Here is a 19655-nt window from a genome sequence, read left to right on the forward strand (position 1 = left end):
TAAATTGAGTCCCATTTCAGTGTGGCAGAGCAGGGAAGTGCCTGTGCTGCAGGTGAGGGAAGGGAGCAGAAGGGTTGAGGGGAGCCATGTGGAGGATGGAGCAGCAGCAGGCAGCAGCAGTGCTCGTGAGAGGTAGGAGGGGGAAATTTTGGGGCTGTGAGGGGTCTAAGCCTGGGGATAGGGGTGGGGCAATTTGGAGGGTGCAAGGGGCTTGGGTTTGGGGGGGTGATTCAAGATTTATACAAAAAAAAATTCCCAGGGGAGAACCTGCACACCCCCACCCCCAGTTCTGAATTGCCTTGAGTCACAAAGTCTTACTCAATTGTCAGAATGGGTCACCACCTCAGAAAGGTTGGGAACTTCTGCTCTATGGAGTTTCTGAAGAGCTTTGAGGGAAACCCCATTGACTTCAGTGGGGCCAGGATTTTACCCACCACTTTCAAAGATTCCATTTAATTATAGGTATTTTTCCCCAAAATTCCTTTTACATTTTTTCATTAACAACCATGTTGTTGTCCATCCCTGGTGATGAAGAGTCATGAATCTATGAAGAGAAGTGGGACACATTTTGGGGCGGGGGGGTGGAATTATAGGAGTCGGAGAGTGTTTGGGGAATATGACATACAGCAAACATTCCAAATGGTTCTACACAGAATTGCCTACTTTAATGATGCTTGTGTTGCAGAAGGAAATGTAGGGAGTAAAGGAATAGAACACAAATCCTGAAAGGAGCATTATGGGAAAACATGTCTCCATATTAGTTATTACAGTGCAAAATTTGCAACAAATATTTTTTCCTGAATTAAGCCCTGAGTTCTGTAGTTAGAAATCCAGAGCACGAAGCAGATTCATGAGAACATGTGTCGCAAATAGCGTATTGATTAGATTCAGTACAGTTATTTTTACTCCTTCTTATTGTAAACAGAATATAGAATTGGAAACCTAATTCGTGTCACTGTCAATGACAGCACATGACTGCTTGGCTGTTAAATTCAATTGATGTACATGCTAAAAGCTTTCTGCATTTCTGCTTACTTCAGAGTGCACTTCCTGAATCATTTTTATGACTTAATCATGTTTTTCTGACTTAATATTATAGGCACTTCCTAATTCGCACTGGGTTTATTTTTAAATATTCAGAAGGAAGTGGGAAATCTCCTGTAATATCTCATATATGTCTTTGGAAATACACACCTCACATGACTTCTTCATTGATCTATTTTTTATCTTTGGTTTCGTCTGCCAAGACCACTGTTATGACTACATTACAGCTCTGTCCACAGTGAATGTAGTCAGCAAAGAGCCCATCAAAATCTACTAAAACAGTAGCAGTTACATATATATCCTATGCGAGCAACAGTGTTTTTAAGAACTGACCCTAGTTTCTAAGGAATAAATTCTTTCCTTATGTTTTTCCTTGCAAAGTTCAGAATAGTTTAATGCATTCTCAAGGTGTCCTATTTTCCCTTTCTTACTTTGGCAGCAGCAGTGGCTGGAGCTCCAGGTCTCTTTGAATTGCCACGGCAGCATTGCTCCAGCTGTGCATGGTTGTGAGGGAAGTGGGGAGTGAGGCAGCACTGTAGTCCTGGCAGCAGTGAGGGCTGAATGCCATAGGCCCCACCCCTTCTGCACATGGTCCCCCACTTCTGGAGTGCAGAGCCTGGCATCCTCCCCACCTTGCCTTGGGGCCCATGGCAGATGTCTGCACCACTGCTTTCATATGTTAGCACTCATCTACAATGTATGCCGTACATTGCTGTTACAGGTGCTCAAGGAAACCTCTGTACTTGAGCAAGTCTTCAGCTGGGAGGACTAATACTGTCTCATAGACAATGTTATCCCTTCTGTTGTGAACCACCAAGAGAGGAACCTACCAGAAAAGGGGGAGGAACATATCCTTGCTTAATGACGCTTCATTTTTATTGTGGCAGGTTGGCATGGTGTGGATTGTTCAATCAATTGTCCCAGTGGCACATGGGGTCTTGGCTGTAATTTAACTTGCCAGTGTCTTAATGGCGGGGCTTGCAATGCGCTGGATGGAACCTGCACTTGTGCTCCAGGTTGGAGAGGGGAAAAATGTGAATTCGCTTGCCAGGTAATTAAAATTTACTCAATGATAAGCTATGAGATTTCCATTATGAGTGTTCTCATCCTGCAAAATTTGCAACTGAGAGTATTTCTACTGAGTACAATGGGGCTTCTTAGATTAATATACAATACTTTTTTTGGCCTTGGCATTGAAAATTTGACTCCAGATGTTTCACTGACTGTTTTAGAACTTGTTTAGAAGGTTAATTAGAACCGAACTCTGTTCTTAGTCACAGCAGCATAAATCAGGAGTCACTCAAACGTTTTCAATGCAATTATTTCAAAATTAGCCTGTGTCGTCCAATTAACAAAAATTACTCCAAATATAAGAATGTGTTTTAAGTCGGTTAGTTTGTCTTACAGCATTAAAATAAAGCTTGGATGAAAATCTCTCTCCTTTCACCACATGTACATAACCAGAAGTACCTAAGCATAGTAGCTTATTGTCTTCCAGGCTTTGTCTGCTGCTTCTAAGATTTAAGCAACCTCTTAGAGAATCACAAAAAAAATTCTATTTTTTAACAGAGGAAACTTTATAATCAAGGTAGAACAGCATTTTGTTCAGTATCTTCGGGTGTACTGTGACTAAGACACTTAAGATAGGAAAAGGCCTGGTAAAGGTGGTGATTTCTTGTTTAAGCGTCGCTGCATCTCATTTCTTCTATCCTGTCATACGCACAGCTTGTGCTTCCTCAGTTCCATCTCCATCTCTTCTTTATTTGCTTCCAGAGACCTGCAAATCTTTTTAATGTCTTCTCCTTTTTCTTCTGCGGACCCTCCCTGTTTTTCTACAGCTGGCAAGAAAACTGCGATTTTTCCTGGGAACATTTTAATGGGAAAATCTCCCTTTTCCATTGGCAAACCTTCCTTACTGTTTTCAAGGTTTTCCAGCTGTGAAAAAGCAAAAAAATTGGGAACAAAATAAACTATGTTTCACTTTTAAAGGAATACTTTCCATTTTAGATAAGGGATAAAGTGGAAGTGTAATATTGTCTAATTTCAGAGAGAAAGTAACACTTGCACATTTGACACTGGTAAATGTTGGAAAATAGGGCAGAATCCACACTTTCAAAATGAAAACAAAAACTTGGAAGTTTTTAAAAGGATAGTTTTTTTCACTGATTTTTTTTTTTTTGTTTCAGAAAGATTTCAGAAATTTGTTTCTTATGAAACCTTGTCTTGCAATGAAAATAATTTTTTTCTAAAGAAAACTCTAATGGATAGAGAGACGCTTTGGGGTATTTCACTTACAGAGGAACTATCTTAATTGCGCATGAGCCCTGTAACTCTTCCACCCCTTCCATTTTTACATCTGTGTGCTCTACTTAGCTCCATTATTGTCATTGACATGGTCATCGGAGCAGCTGGATTACATGTCTGGCTGCTGTACTTTTGCTGCTTCATTGTATCTGTATTGTGCAATTCTAGGAGCAACGGGAGTAAAATTTTGGGGGAAAATTGTTTTGGTTTTAATTAATTTTCTGCATGAAGTAACGTAATATAGTATAACTCAACATACTAAAATTAAAAAACCCACATTCTGTACAAATAGAAAAACTGATTTGATACTAACTATATAAGTACATATGATGCTTACAACAAGAACATGAATTAAGCTCCTAGAAAGCAAAATCAGATTTCTTAAAAACTTCTTTGACAGATTCTGCAAGTTGCTGGCTATCCTCAACTTGCATTGGCTTGCATTAGCACCTTCCAATACTGGTTCCTTAAGAAAAAGCTGCCCTTTCAAGGCTGCTAATCCACCAGTCCAGTCCCCTCTTTTCAACAAAATGACACCCACAAATACTAACCTTTCTCAAATGCTTTTTCCAGTTCAAAATTCTGTAATATGAGAACAAACAAAAAACCTATGTTGAACACTGTAAAAATCTAATTTGGATGTAAGTCTCTCTATGTATGACTTATCTCTAAACCTAGGGAAACAAAGTGGGTTTATTGGGCTTAACTTCTGTTGAAGAGAGAGAGACTAGGTTTTTCACTGACACTGAGATCATCTTCTCTAAGACCACTGTTGAAATTATAAAATCTTCAGGACAGGGATTGTGCTTAGTACACAGCTTTAAATTAACAAACTAATATTCTGAAAAGTGAATATTTTGAAGTATATTTAATTTATCCATTAGCGTTTTCATCCATAAATATTTCCCCTCTGTCTGAGAGATGTTTTTGTCAACAAGTAAGTAAGTTATTTGGATCCACTTTAGTATTACAGATATTATTAAATGGATTCTCTTGACTACAGGTTGAGCCTCTCTAGTCTGGCACTCTCGTGGCCTGACTGGTGCCAAATGAGAGAATTTGCCAAACCCACAGGAGGTCAATATCATTTAGCACCATAACTAACACTTCCACTGCTTACTGGGCTCTTAGAAGACATTTGGGGTAAATTAGATTTAAGTTACAGCCCACAACACTGAGAGTCAAGGCTGGTGGCTGTAAATAAATTTTATGGGACCAGGGGAACTTTGGCCACACCTATGATAAGTCGTCATCTGGCTAACTAAAGTCATGCTGGAGTACAGATGTTGCATGATGAGAGAATTATAGATTAGAGAGGTTCGCCCTTAAATATTTTCCCACAAAAAGCATAGAGCAGAGGAGCTGCATATGACCTAAGAAATGAAGTTTGATTTCATAGCATACACCTTCAACAGCTACAAAACTTGAGGGTAAACCACTCATTAGTTTTGCTGTGTCTGATATGATCTGAAAAAAAATCTTTTCTTATTGACCAGCAGTTTCAGGTTGTATACTTAGGTTAGTCATTCCTGTTCCAATTATCACAGAACACATCTTTACATTACTGTCACAGCTCATATTAATGCAGAAAAGTGAATGAGTTTGCAGTGTTTTATTTCTGCTATGTCTTACTTACAAATAACCCCTTTTCTGAAATATATTTGAGTCTTTTCTTCCTTCTTATAGCTGTGCAAAGGAAGTTCCTATCTCTATCCATTTTAATGTAAGGGAGAAGAGATAGACATGAATAAGACACTGCTTATTCTTCAGTCACATGCAGTGCAATGTTGTTCTCAATAGGGCCGACAGCTCCTGCAGGTCCTGGGGCAAAGTGGGAGTGGGGCACAGCTCTGAGCCCCCAGAAGGGGCAGGGCTTAGGGCTTTGTACCACTCAGATTGTGGCGCTGACCCCTACCCCTGCCATTCCTTCAGAGCAGCCCAGCCGTGCTGCTGTGGCATTTCAAAGGGGCCCAGAGCTCATTCCACCACTGCTGCTGAAGTAGCAGCGCTGCTGGCTGGTGTGCAAGACCCCTTTGAAACACCAGGCCCTGGGGCAACTGCCTTCTTTATTCCCCCCGCCCCCCCGGACTGTCTGCAGGCCTGATTTTTATGCTTTGGAATTGAAAGACTGGTAGTTGACGCAAACTCCTGTGGAACTCTAGGAAATGTTGGCTTGAGTATCAAGAAACAGCAGATCAGTCTTGGTACAGGCTGCATTTCAATTGCTAACGTTACTGTGACCATTTTTTAGCCTTGGTATTTAAATTATCGTAAAGTACTAGCTTTTAAAACAGCGCTGTGGGTTTTTTTCTTGTTTTCTTTTATGCATGTGGTGCCAGCACATACGTGTGATTACACTACCTGTCCTGAAAAATATTTCACCGGGGTTCCATCCCCTTTTTCTGTAGTTGCACATGACTGCTAAACTGTTATTTCTTCTGGGATGTGGTGTCTAGTGGCTTTCCTCGATGCACTTTCCTGAGTGAATTTCATGAGGAGTTATGTCTAAAATCAATGTACCACCTCCAATTTAACTGAAGTTAAATTCAGGTAGAATTTGGATTCCATTAGAACCCAGTGGAGTTCCTCTGAGTCACACTGGGGAAACTTAAAGGAGTCAAATCTGTCATATAGCTGCTTTAATACAGTTTGCAGAATTGCTACACCACTAGAAAATAGTCTTTGTCTTGCATCAAGGCCCTATCTCCCTTCACAGTCGCTAAGCACCCTTCCTGTTGTCATGCTGTATTTACTGAATTAAACAAAAAGAGAATTTTAATAAAAAGAAAATGAGGCTGTTTGTTCTTGTTTATAAAATATTTGAATGTGTGTAAAGTGCAGTCCTTGTATCATTGCAAGCTTAAAGCTGTGCTTCCATATGACAGTATCATGACAGTACATGACATGTATATGACACAGTATATGACAGGGCTATTCATATTAGTCTGTACCTTCGCAAAACCAAGTAAGCAGTCCTGCAAGACCTTAAAGAATAACAATTTTATTTCTTAGGTAATGAGCTTTCGTGAAGAAGTGGGTCTTACCTGTGAAAGATCATTAGATAATAAAAAAATTTTTGGTCCTTAAGGTGCTTCAGGATTGTGCTTGCTTTGTTTTCCTTATGATATTTCTCCGTCCCACTGAGTCCTCTATAAAAGTCTGGCACTGAGTGGTATATTTTTTGGCATTCTCAATGGAGAGTTCAAGGACTGAGTAAATATGGAGGCTGAATAACTCCCTCCTTCCAGGTCTCAGGGAGATATGAGGGCCACGAGTGGGACAGTGCAGTGAAGCTGCACTGCTGCAGCTGACCATGCAGTAACTGCTTTGCAAAGTGAGAAATGAAGGTTTCAGAGTTGTCAGTCTGGGATCAGTCAAAAGCATGTAACTGACTGTCTTTCTTGTTCCTGGCAATAACAGAGTAGAATTTCAGGCTGCGTGATTTACTGAAAGCCAGAAAGGTGTTTTATCTTAGTTAAGCTGATTACAGACTAAAAAAGAAAGATTGTGGCTGTATGAGAGAGGATACGTATCTCATAGAGCTGCAAGGGACCTCAAGAGGTCATTGAATCCAGTCTCCTACCCTCTCAGCAGGACCATGCACCATCCCTAGCAGATTTTATTTTTTAAATCTATTTTCTCCAGACGTCTAAATGACCTCCTCCAGGATTGAGCTCTTAACCTTTGGTTTACAAGGCCAATGCTCAAACCACTTGTTCTCCTCCAGCTCTCCTCTGTAGTCTCAAAGTTTCATCTGTGTTCTTTTGTTCCTACAGGATGGCACATATGGAATGGACTGTGCTGAGCGCTGTGACTGCAGCCATGCAGATGGCTGTCATCCAATCACTGGTTACTGTCGCTGTCTGCCTGGGTGGTCAGGTAAAGCAGAGATTAATATGAGGGATAAAAAAATGGTGACAATGTAAATAAGGTGGGACACAATCATCCTTTTGTTTTGGTGGGCAGAGAAGATCCAGGCTGAGAATGTTTTGGATTGGAAATGTAGAAAGATGGGAATGCCACTCCCGTGGCATGTGTTCTCCCCCATATGAACTATGAAATGTGGAACTTCCTAGGATCTGAGCTCTGCTTATATTTGGGAGAGGAAGGGGAAAGTCAGATTCAAACACATAAGATGTTTAGCAATTTATTATGAGACTCTTATTATGTTTTCAGTCAGCTCTAGTGGCCAGACCAGCTCCATGGTACAGGCCCAAAAAGAGTGTAAAAGGACAGGACCACTATGCAGATGCTTCATTATCTCCAGGAAAGAGTTCGCCCTTTTTCATGCCTCTGTAGGATATTTAAGACTGGAAAACTATTCTTTCTTGAAGGGAGGTGATTAGCTGGAACTCCAGAGACTCACCAGCTACGTCTGCACTAGCCCCCTCCCTTTGGAAGGGGCATGATATTGAGGCAGTTCAGAAGATGCTAATGAGGTGTTGACATGAATATGCAGCACCTCATTAGCATAATGGCAGCTGAATGCATTTTGAAAGTGCCGCTTTCAGAGTGCACGCCACCTGTGTAGACAGGCTGTTCAAAAGGACCCCCCCCCCCGGACTTTGAAAGCCCCTTCTTCCTAAAATCAAACAGGAAGAAGGGGCTTTCATCTTCCGAACTGACTCATTACCATGCCTTTCTGAAAGGACAGGGCTAGTGTAGACGTAGACCCTGTATAGTCCTGAATCCTCTGTCCTGTAGCTGCCCCATGGAATATTTTGGCATGGCCTACAGTGAGAGAATTACTTCATTTACCAGTAGACTGATGCCAGTAAAACAAAAAAGCTGTTTGCATTTATAAATGATTTTCCTATCATAATGCAAGAGGTTTTGGCCTTGTGAGTTTAAATATTATAAAATTATAATCTTCGCACTCATTTATATCTGAAGGTTTTGATAGCTGTTTTCCACATCCATCAGATCTGTAAAACCCATGTTTTCCATTAAAGTAAAGGCAATGTCTTTGTTGGCTTTGTCTTCAATGTATTTCAAGGTATATTAGATCTGAGCAGATCATCTGCAAGAAATAATTTTCCTACACAAGTTACAGCATATTTTTCTGCTCACAAAAAGTGTGTAGACAGACTGATTTCCTCAAATATCACTCTTTGAATTTACTTGGTTTCTTTTGAAAGTTTGTTTTTTAACTCTGTGGACTGATCACAGATATTTCACTGTGGGTGTGTCTACACAGGCACAAATCTTCGAAATAGCCATGCTAATGGACGTTTCAAAGATTATTAATGAGGCACTGAATTGAATATTCAGCGCCTCATTCACATTAGGATGCTTCCGGCCGCGGTGCTTCAAAAGCGCTGCTTTCGAAAGCGTGCGGCTCGTCGCAGCTACATGGGGGTCCTTTTCGAAAGGACCCGTACCTTTTGAAATCCCCTTATCCCGCTCACTGATTGGAAAAAGGGGATTTTGAAAGGTGCGGGGTCCTTTTGAAAAGGACCCCGGTGTAGCCGCACTGAGCCACGCACTTTCGAAAGCAGCGCTTTTGAAGCGCCGTGGCCAGAAGCATCCTAATGCTAATGAGGCGCTGACTATTCAATTCAGCGCCTCATTAGTAATCTTTGAAATATGGCTGTTTCGAAGATTTGTGCCCGTGTAGACACAGCCTGTGAGTATCTGATACTTTATATTTACATTGCTTAGCTGTTGCAATTGGTTATAACTTGCATTATATTGTTTCTGTACTCGGATTGATTACACTTAATTCTTACGATCAGGAGAGGCACTAAAGAAGCCCAGGAGGCATTGGTTCTTGCCGAGAGATGAGAACTAGCAAGGATTAGGGAATCTTGTAAACATATAAACCTTTTCCTTTTCGGGACTCATAGACCTTGCCTGATCTCTCATTCTGGTGTGTGACTGGGTGAAAGGGTGGGAATAAAAAGTAGGATACTGTAAGATTTATTGACTGGCTACAGAGCTTAAATTATTTTTTTTTATTTGTTGAGTTCATACTAAATAACTGTGCACAAAATCTTATCTAGGAAAGGTTCAGAGAAATACCAGCCTTGCTTTTTTAAATTGCCTGTGTTACTGGGGATCCATTTTGGGGAGATCTATTGTCTCGCTGTGTCAGGCAATGCTCTGTCAAGTGTGAAATAAATCAACTTTGGTGCAGATTCTCAAGTGAGTGAGCTAAGAATTTACTGGCATTTAAGTGTGAGTCTAATATTCTCTTTCCACAAGAATCAGATGATTGAAACTCAAATCTCAATCACTTGAATGCTCCTAGAGATTGAACACAAAATGGGTGCACAGCTATGGCACTCTGAGCAAATTAATTTATTTTGCATTATTCCTCTAGCTCTAGTTTTAAAGAAATATCTGCAATGTCAGGTATTCTAGGTATATTTCTCGTGACTTCTTTTGGCTTTGGTAACTGATTATTTCACTTTCATCTCGTTGTAAATCTGTTCAGTGTCTCTTTTCTCTAATTCTTACCTTCAGAATAGATGCTTTTGCACAAAAATTCTCAAATTGTATGTGAGATCCTTGATTGTGAGCAGTAGTGTTTGGGGTTGATGTGTGTCATCAGATGCTGTGCGAGCACAGTTAGGAAAACCTACTAAAAATTTGTCCATTAGTCTCTTATTACTGAGGCAAATAGTCATAAAACCAGGAAGCATTTTGTAAAATTTTAAAGTAAATTTCAAAATATAACCTATTGGCAATCATGACTTTAGTAGAATAATGACAAAGTTTTATTTTGTAATTTTCCATAAAAATATCATAGACTTGAAAATTGTCAATAGATTCTTCCAAATTAAGTTATGGACAAGGCTCTTAAATGTAGCACAAATCTCCAATCCCATATAAAGCCAATTACTGAAAAGAGGGCAGTGCTTGTACATTTACTTCCTTAAAAGTTAATTGGCCTTTTATGCTTAGGGACAAGAAATGTTTGGAGGGAAAAAAGCCTCACACATGATTATGGGTGAAATTGAGTCTTTCTCTGGTGATGTCATCTGGGAAGTGTGTGCAGGAGAGACTAGTTTCAACATGTCACTGATGTCTAGACGTACAGTACATTATAAACAAGATAGTTTTCTTATATTTTATGAGTGTCTGAAAAAATCCTCCACCTACACATCACTGGTTCGACTGACAGCCATGAGGCAGCCACAATTATTTGTGAACACACTTATATTTAGAATGAAGAGAAAATACTTTAGAAAGTGGTTCTAAAACAGCTGTGCCATCAATTCCCGTTTTAGTGATGACATTTTGACTGTCGGGTTTAACAGGTGAATGGTAGTGCTGATGTCTTGTGTTACAGCTGAAACTTAGACAGAGTATTAGTGTATGAAAAATGAATGGGGATATTGAAATTCAAAGTTGGTTTAGATTTTTAAAATGTGTACTAAATGTATCTGGAGGTCATTGAGCTTGTTTGTGTTAGGATTAAAAATGCCACATTCCGTAGTATATGGTGATATTGGGTCTACGCCTGCTTCACTGAGGTCAAGGAGAATCATGGAAAAGTACAGGTGGAAGGGACCTTGAGAAGTCATCAGATCCAGCTTGCAGAAATGAGACAGGACCAAGTCAGCCTAGACTATCTCTGGCAGGTGTTCGTCTGAGCTGTTCTTAAAAACCTTCTGTCATGGGGATTCTACAAACTACCTTGGAAGGTTGTTACAGACCTTTATTACCCTTAGAGTTAAAAGGGTTTTCCTAATATCTAACCTAAATCTCCCTTGTTGCAGACTAAGCCTGTTACTTCCTGATTTACCTGCACCGGTCACAGAGAACAAGTGATCACTGTCTTCGTTGTAACAGCCTTTTACATATTTGAAGACTATTATCAGGCCCCATCCCTCATCTGTCTTCTTTTCTCAAGACTATTTTTTTAACCTTTCCTCACAGGTCAATTTTGAAAAAACTTTTATCCTTTTTGTTGCTCTTTTTCTGAACTTTCTCTAGTGTCTCCACATGTTTCCTGAAGAGCAGCACGCAGAATTGTACGTGGTTGTAAAGATGAGGCTTCAACAGTGCTGAGTAAAGCAGGAAAATTACCTTCTGTGTCCTATATATGACCCTCCTGTTAATACATCCTGTAAGATTAGCCCCTTTTAGCAACCACATCACATTGTTGATCCATATTCAGTTTGTGACCGAGTATACCCCCATATCCTTTTCTGCAGTACTATCCCCCAACCAGCTGTTATTCCCCATTTTGTAGTCATACAATTCATTTTCTTTGTTTTATAGATGCAGTATTTTGCGCTTGTCTTTATTGAATTTCCCCTTGTTGAATTCAGATTAATTCTCCAATTTTTCAAGGTTGTTTTGAGTGCTACTCCTGGTGTTATCTGCACATTTGATAAGCCTACTCTCCTCTCCTTTGTCCAAGTCCAGTGATGAAACTATGGGCTAGTACTAAACCTTAGACTGGACTCCTCAGGACCCCGCTAGGAACACCTTCTCAGTTTGAAAGTGAGCCATTAATAGTTACTTTTTACGTGTGTTCTGTCCCCCAGTTGTGCACCTGCCTTATGATAGTTACATCTAGACAACGTTTGTCTAGTTTGCTTATGAGAATTTCCCCTGGAACTGTGTCAGAAGCCTTACTGAAATCAACATATATCACATCTACTGCTTCCCACCTATCCACTAAGCCAGTAATCCTGTCAAAGCAGAAAATGAGGTTGGGGTTTGGCATGATTTGTTCCTGATAAATGCATGCTACCTATTCCTAATAATCTTATTATCCTCTAGATGCTTACAAACCGGTCAATAATTTGCTTCTGAATCTCTCCAGATATCTAAATTAATCTGAATGGTCTGTAATTCCACGGATCCTCTTTGGGTACATCTGCACTGCAGTTGAGCGGCTGTGCCTGGCCCACATCAGCCAACACAGGCTCATGGGGCTTGGGCTACAGAACTGTAAATTTGCAGTGGCAGTGTTAAGGCTCAGGCTGAGGCCCAGACACTGGGGCATTTCCCTCCCTCCACCACCACTTCAGGGTTATAGAGCACAATCTCTAGCCCAAGCTCAGACATCTACACTGCAGGTTTATAGCCTGGCAATGTGAGTCCAGGTCAGGCCATCTACAGATGTGTAATTGAAGTGTAGATGTGCCCCTCGTTCCTCTTTATAAAGAGGAGTGTTTTCTCTAGTCTTCTGGGGCCTCACCCACAGCACATGAGTTCTCAAAGATAATTACTAACAGTTTCTAGATTGATTCTTCTAGTTCATTAAGTACCCACAGATAAATTTCATCTGGCCTGAATGTGCCTAACTTACCTAAATATTATTTAATCTGTTCTTTTCCAGTTTTGGCTTGTGTGCCTTCCTCCTTGTTATTAATATTAACAAAGAAAATTGGTATTGCCTTTATTGCAAATATGATTGAGTTCTTAGAAAACACTGTGCCTTCCCTTTTAAAAGCAAAGCAGATATTAGGCATTTTCAAACAGCGGTTCTATATATCAGTTGACACTTATGCAGTGCATTGATTTTTGAGGCATCAGATATGATCTTAAGAGAATACTGAGCAATCATTAGTCAGAAGGAGTTGTGATATTTAAAAGGGAGTAGGTACACAACCAACACAGTAACATTTGGTAGTCAGTACTTTTCCTCAGCTTTCATTACTCCTCCTAATTCCATTTTTGTGGCTAGCATCATGGGTACTTGTTGTGAACAGGAAGTAGAGCTTTTGTGTGACCTACTCATGCTAGTTGGTGGAAGGGGGGAAGAGCAGGTCTGGGCTAGAAAGTACCCTTGACTTTACTTCCTCCTTTTAAAACACATTGGGCTGCACAGGTAGATGAAGTGTAGACTTGGTATAAGTTACACCTTTTCAGGAGCAGTGAAGGAACTGGGTGCTCCTGAGGCAGTGCAACAAAATATTGTCATGTATTGTGAACTCATGGCAAAGCCATAATTGAGCAGTTTGTCAATAAATTAAGAGAGCATTTAACTTATTTTTATAAATAAGTTTGCCTTGAATGTACCCCAAGATATTGTTTTGCTTCGAGATCTCTCAGTGCTGTAGGAACAAAATTGTAAATTCACTGTTGGCTATTACAGTGTCATGAGCTACCACAAATCTCAAAGAAATCAGATTTTTTTTTTAAAAAAATCTGTTTTATTCCTATGGTGTCTTCTGCTATTAGGCAGTAGGAGGTTTATGTTGAGAATGTTTTTCCTTCCAGAAACCCCACCCTGTACAGAGAATTTAAGCTAAGAATGCTTACCCTATTAGAACCCAGCCTTGTTTAGAACATAAACTAAGAATGTTCAGCATACATAAGCCTGACCCTGCTTGAACAGCAGGAATTAATGGAGTGGCTTATTTTTTGGTATTCACTATTCTGATGCATTCTATGAATTATGATGATGGTATAAAAAGGAAGCATCCACACACATTTTTAACTTGCTATCTTTCATTCTAATATTTTCTAAATGTCTTCATATGAATGGCAAAGAATAAGTATGACAATGGAAAAAAGTAATGTGCTTTAAAATAAGAGAGCCTTAAAAATAAAACTTAAACACACAACAACCTCTTATAGTTAAATAGTGAACATTAAGTTTTATACAATATGTCTGTGCACAGTAATTGACATAGATATATACTTTGGGTATTTCTAGTCCCAGTCTTAAAAATATTGGGTACTTTGTGTCTAATTGAAACAAACAATAGTTTAAACTACAAGTTTGATTCTAATATACATAGGTACTGTGTACTGTTCCTCTCAATTACAATTATTCAGCAACTTCAGTAACATACCAAAGCTATTATCCTTATCCCATAATTTCCCCTCTTCCACAAATGGGCATGAAAAAATGGAGTTTGGAAGAGACCAGTAAAAATAGCAGGCAATACCAGGCCAAGAGGTTCCACTGAAGCAATGTAAAAAACCCAAGACTTTATTTCAGACAAACTAAAATATGCATTGCTAGTTAGTCGTAACACATTATTCTTTTACTGTGTTGCAGGCTATTCTGTTAGATGTTTGGAAAGTCTGAAATAATGTCATTTCATACTAGTACTGCACATGAAATTCTAAAAATCAATGTAAGACTTATGTGTTGCTGGAGATGATGAAATATGCTATGTATATCAAAACAAAAGCACTGGCTTATGGAAAAGACAGATGCAATAATTCCAGTCTGTGTTATGCCAGCACATGTACAGTATTCAACCATATGTTCTGCCAGATAGGATGTTGGTGGCTTTTCTCTGTCTTGGGCAGCTGCTGTTACTAGTCAGATTGTCCATCACTGCATGTGTCTGCTTTAATGAGGAAGTTCTGTGTTATTACCATGTGATCCTGATATTACTTTAGGAGCCACATTTGTTATTGAATAGCAAAGTGAATTACCATAATTATCAAAATCTGCCTCATGGATGTAAATAACCAGGTCCTCTGGGATGCCTGAACTAGAACACTTTCTCTTTCTCTCTCTCTTTGTTCATACTTTAGTTGGTGTGCATTTTTGCATACCATGTGCAATCCTGTTGTGTCTGCTTACCTGAAACATTTCCTCTGCACGTTAAGAGAAAAAAATCTACTTCAACATAGACTTTTAAAAAGATCACTGTGGTATATGGTGTGTACTAGCACCAATGCCTTGATGAAATCATAATGCTCAGCTGTGTGTCATAGGCACTATACTGCTAGTGGCTGAAGGAGATTTTGCTCAATTTTGTTTTGCTCAATTAATTGGTGTCTGTAATTTTGGAGCACAAGGGTCTGAATCATAGTTCTGCTGACTCAAAAGTGTTCTGGGTACTATAACCTACTGACAGCCGTCACTAGTAATCATGTACCTGTATTGCCACATATGTGTGGTAATTCTTTATTATGATAAAGAATATATTTACTTTCCAAAATAAATGGCATGAGAAAGCCTTTGTAAAAAAAACTTTATTTTGGCCCATTTTGTTTTCCCGTGGGTTCCCCTAGACCTGTTGGGCTTCTGTCTTTATATACACAAGTGAAAGTGCTTCCTTTTTAAGAACAAACTTTCAACAGATTAACATAGGAACTGGAGATAAGTTATTTTGTGTCTTTTTCATGTGACTGTTTAGAATGTGATAACTGAACATAAGAACATAAGAACATAAGAACATAAGAATGGCCATACTGGGTCAGACCAAAGGTCCATCAAGCCCAGCATCCCATCTGCCGACGGTGGCCAATGCCAGGCGCCCCAGAGAAGGAGAACAGAAGACAAGTGATTTATCTCCTGCCATCCATCTCCTGCCCTTGTTATGAAGGCTAGGGCACCATACTTTATCCCTGGCTAATAGCCATTTATGGACCTGACCTGCAAAAATTTATCAAGCTCTTTTTTAAACCCGAATAGAGTCCTGGCCTTCACAGCCGCCTCGGGCAAGGAGTTCCACAGGTTGACTGTGCGCTGTGTGAAGAAAAATTTCCTTTTATTAGTTTTGAACCCACTACCCATCAATTTCATTTGGTGTCCCCTAGTTCTTGAATTATGGGAAAAGGTAAATAATTTTTCTATATTCACTTTCTCCACACCATTCATGATTTTATATACCTCTATCATATCGCCCCTCAATCGCCTCTTTTCCAAACTGAAAAGTCCCAGTCTCTCTAGCCTCTCCCCATATGGGACCCAACTGAAACTTTAAGGGCAAGTGTACACTAGACCTGCAAGTCGATTTCAGATGTGCAGTTCTAGCTATGGCAATTGTGCACCTAGAACTGATGTATCAGAAACAGACTTATTTGACGGTCTTCACTAAGGAAGGTCAACAGGAGCATTTTGACTGCTGACCCCAGAAAGATCGATGTTGTGCATCTTTACCAGACATGTGAAATCAAACTCTAGAAGATCAACCTGACCGGGTCGATGGTTGGTGAACTATAGACAAGCCCTAAATCTCATTAGCTATATATAGATAGATCTCATTTGATATACATATCACTCTTAGGCTATGTCTACACGTGCACGCTACATCGAAATAGCTTATTTCGAAGCTTATTTCGAAATAAGCTATTTCGATGAATAACGTCTACACGTCCTCCAGGGCTGGCAACGTCGACATTCAACTTCGACGTTGGGCAGCACCACATCGAAATAGGCGCTGCGAGGGAACGTCTACACGCCAAAGTAGCACACATCGAAATAAGGGTGCCAGGAACAGCTGCAGACAGGGTCACAGGGCGGACTCAACAGCAAGCCGCTCCCTTAAAGGGCCCCTCCCAGACACAGTTGCACTAAACAACACAAGATCCACAGAGCCGACAACTGGTTGCAGACCCTGTGCATGCAGCATGGATCCCCAGCTGCGGCAGCAGCAGCCAGAAGCCCTGGGCTAAGGGCTGCTGCACACGATGACCATAGAGCCCCGCAGGGGCTGGAGAGAGAGTGTCTCTCAACCCCTCAGCTGATGGCCGCCATGGCGGACTCCGCTATTTCGATGTTGCGGGACGCGGATCGGCTACACGTGCCCTACTTCGACGTTCAACTTCGAATTAGGGCGCTATTCCCATCCCCTCATGGGGTTAGCGACTTTGACGTCTTGCTGCCTAATGTTGATTTCAACTTCGAAATAGCACCCAACACGTGTAGCCGTGACGGGCGGTATTTCGAAGTTGGTGCTGCTACTTCGAAGTAGCATGCACGTGTAGACGCGGCCTTAGACAGGATAGCAGAGTGTGGAAACAACAGAGCCTTGAAAATAAAAGATCACTCACTTAATTTCCCAGTTTTTTAGAAGTAATTGGCCTCTTCCTTTAAAAAAATAAACAACATGTGTGCTACCAGCATCTGCTTCAGCAGGGATATTTTTAGGGAGGTTGGTTGTGGCTTGCTCCCTACAAAAGCAGCTGGAGACATTCATTCCCCAGATACAACATGTCATTAAATCAGAAGATTCTTCTGATTGTACATTTCTGTTTATACATCCTCCTCCATCCCAATAGAGTCAAACTGTCTTGCTCATACTGAACTTAGGTATAATGAAGTTCCATTTATAATGAAGCAGAGGGAAAGCTCAAAATTGTATCATTGCATTGTGCTGTGCAAATTGCAATTCCAAGTGGTCTGAACTGCTGTGAAAAATTCTATGAGCCCATATTTCCTCCAGTTTGAGACACTTAAATTCTACCTTGTCCCCCAGCTTCCCCTAATTTAAAATTAGGGGATCCCCACCCCCTTCTCAGCTGGAGTCAAAGAAGTATTCCCAACAGCCATCTCCCCCTTTGAGATTATCCACCTTTGCACAGGGTGCTCTCTCCTTCAGATACTCACCTCAAGTCCCTTCTCAGTGTTCACTTACTCATCCAGTAAAGGGTTAAGGAAGCTTTCCTTGCCTTTTTCCATTACAAGATGTCCTGTCTTTACCCCTCAGGAGTCTGAGCTTTCTTTGGAATTGAAGTATTGTGTTTCCCGTGTGCCTAAGAACAAGAGGTGAAGTCCTGCACCCCATTGAAATCAATGAAAGTTTTTCCACTGACTTCAGTGAAGGCCAAGATATCATGGAACATTTTGTGGGCCCAGTCCTGCTCTCACATGGAATGTTGTGTGTCAAAATTAACTTCAGTGTATAGGCATTATAACAGGGGGCGTGGTGGGGTGGAAACAGTTTTGATTCTGCTCTTTACGGATATAGTGGGAGATTATCACATGCCATACAAGGTATAAATACACTGGCATAATAGCCTGTTATTTATCTTATTTTAAGTTGGACTATTTTCCTTGATCAAATGGGAGATGATGAGCGACCCAGAAAGCATGATCAGTGCCTGGGAACAATAGTTTTGCCCTTGTCACTGCAGATCAGAAATAATTATTTATGGAATTTTCCTCTTAAAGGACAAAAATAAATAAGCCCTTAACTTTCAGTGTGGGTTGTTTTGGATGGATCACATATTTTCAAAATATTAAAAGTACAAGGGATAGCGTATGTAAACATTCTGCTAGTATGGCTGAAAACACCGATACCCCTGAAAGAATTATTTACTTCATTCATGCAATTACAGATGCCAAGGGAATACTGATTTAGATGTGAGGCCCATGGCATAAAGCACTGGGCATTAAATGCATCAGCATTTCTTCAGAGCTGCTTAGCTGAAGTTTATCATGACCATTCAGCTATTGCCTAGCAACTTGTGAAGGCCATCAAAGAGCTCTTTGTCTGCAGCCCTGGCAAAAACATTTCTTCACAGATCTCCATATCAGGATCAAAAGCAAGACACAATTGTATGAAAAATGCTTTTGTTGCATAAGGAAGAAAATACACATTTTTAAATTATAGTGTTCCTCACCAGGTATATAATTAGCACGCCTGTAGTTTAAGGTTGAGTCAAAACATACCTTGCCAATCCCACTAGAATCTTGTTTTCCCCAGTTCATAGCTTTGCTACAAAGCTTAGCTCTCTTTTCTGAAAATCAGAGCCCAGAGAATTCTTGATCTTTTTTGTTCAGTCTTTTTGAACTTTCTATCCTTCTCTCAAAAACAGATTAGTTTTTAAGTTATGGAGTTGTTAAAAGCCTAAATTTTCCAACTTTAAGTGTTTTTTGTGCCCCTCTGAAAACAAACCTATTAGTAAACACAGGGCATGAAGATAAGAAAAAGTAAATCTTTGAGGTTTTCTTGATGGAAGTTTCTCCAGGACCATTATAAGGGGAACGTCTCTTTTCCTTGCTCCTCTATGAATTTAGGTTGGGCCACTAAGACTCATTGACCTGATGGGCCTAATATTCTATGCCTGCTTTAGCTTCATGTTGTCACATAATGTTGTCATAGCTGTTTCTCTGTGTGCAGGTCATGGGAGCCCAGTTGAGCCAAGTGTTGTAATAATTCATAACTCATTATGGACTACAAAATTTCAGAAAACACACTATGATAGCTGTTGGCAAATGTTGACTTGTTACTAATGACCACTGTATATGGAAACTGAAATCATCCTCATTGCAACTGTGAAAAAAATGTTTTCACTGTGAGAGGGTCCCATTGTGCAAAGTTGTGTTTAAGAATAATACACATGTAGAATGAATTAAGGCAGACAGCGGACAGCTTAATTCAGTAATGTATTTGTCAGCTAGTGTTACAAGCTTCTAAACACAAGTCAGAGCTTTCAGATTTGAATACTAAATAACATGCGTATTTAGATAACTAACCACAGTTCCCACTTGACAGCAATAAAAATAATTTTCAGGTCAATGTTAATTGAAGGGTTGGTGTTACTTTATCACTGTTTGGTGACCCATTCCCATATCTGGATTCTAATAGATATTTTCACTATTGTTGGCACTTTTTGACATCCTGAACAGAGTCCAAAGATTTAAGAATCTG

The 19655-nt window shown here is 40.1% G+C and overlaps 1 protein-coding gene across 1 annotated transcript in view; it reads left to right on the top strand.

Annotated features, from left to right (window-relative positions):
* Positions 1 to 19655, top strand: part of MEGF10 (multiple EGF like domains 10) — a 151825-nt gene that overhangs the window by 102894 nt on the left and 29276 nt on the right. The window contains exons 12-13 of the mRNA XM_074995035.1: positions 1932 to 2095; positions 7125 to 7227. Coding sequence (XP_074851136.1) covers positions 1932 to 2095; positions 7125 to 7227 — 267 coding nt within the window. The remainder of the gene's footprint in view (positions 1 to 1931; positions 2096 to 7124; positions 7228 to 19655) is intronic.

The sequence above is a fragment of the Carettochelys insculpta genome, chromosome 5, assembly GCF_033958435.1.
Source record: "Carettochelys insculpta isolate YL-2023 chromosome 5, ASM3395843v1, whole genome shotgun sequence".
NCBI lineage: Eukaryota > Metazoa > Chordata > Testudines > Carettochelyidae > Carettochelys > Carettochelys insculpta.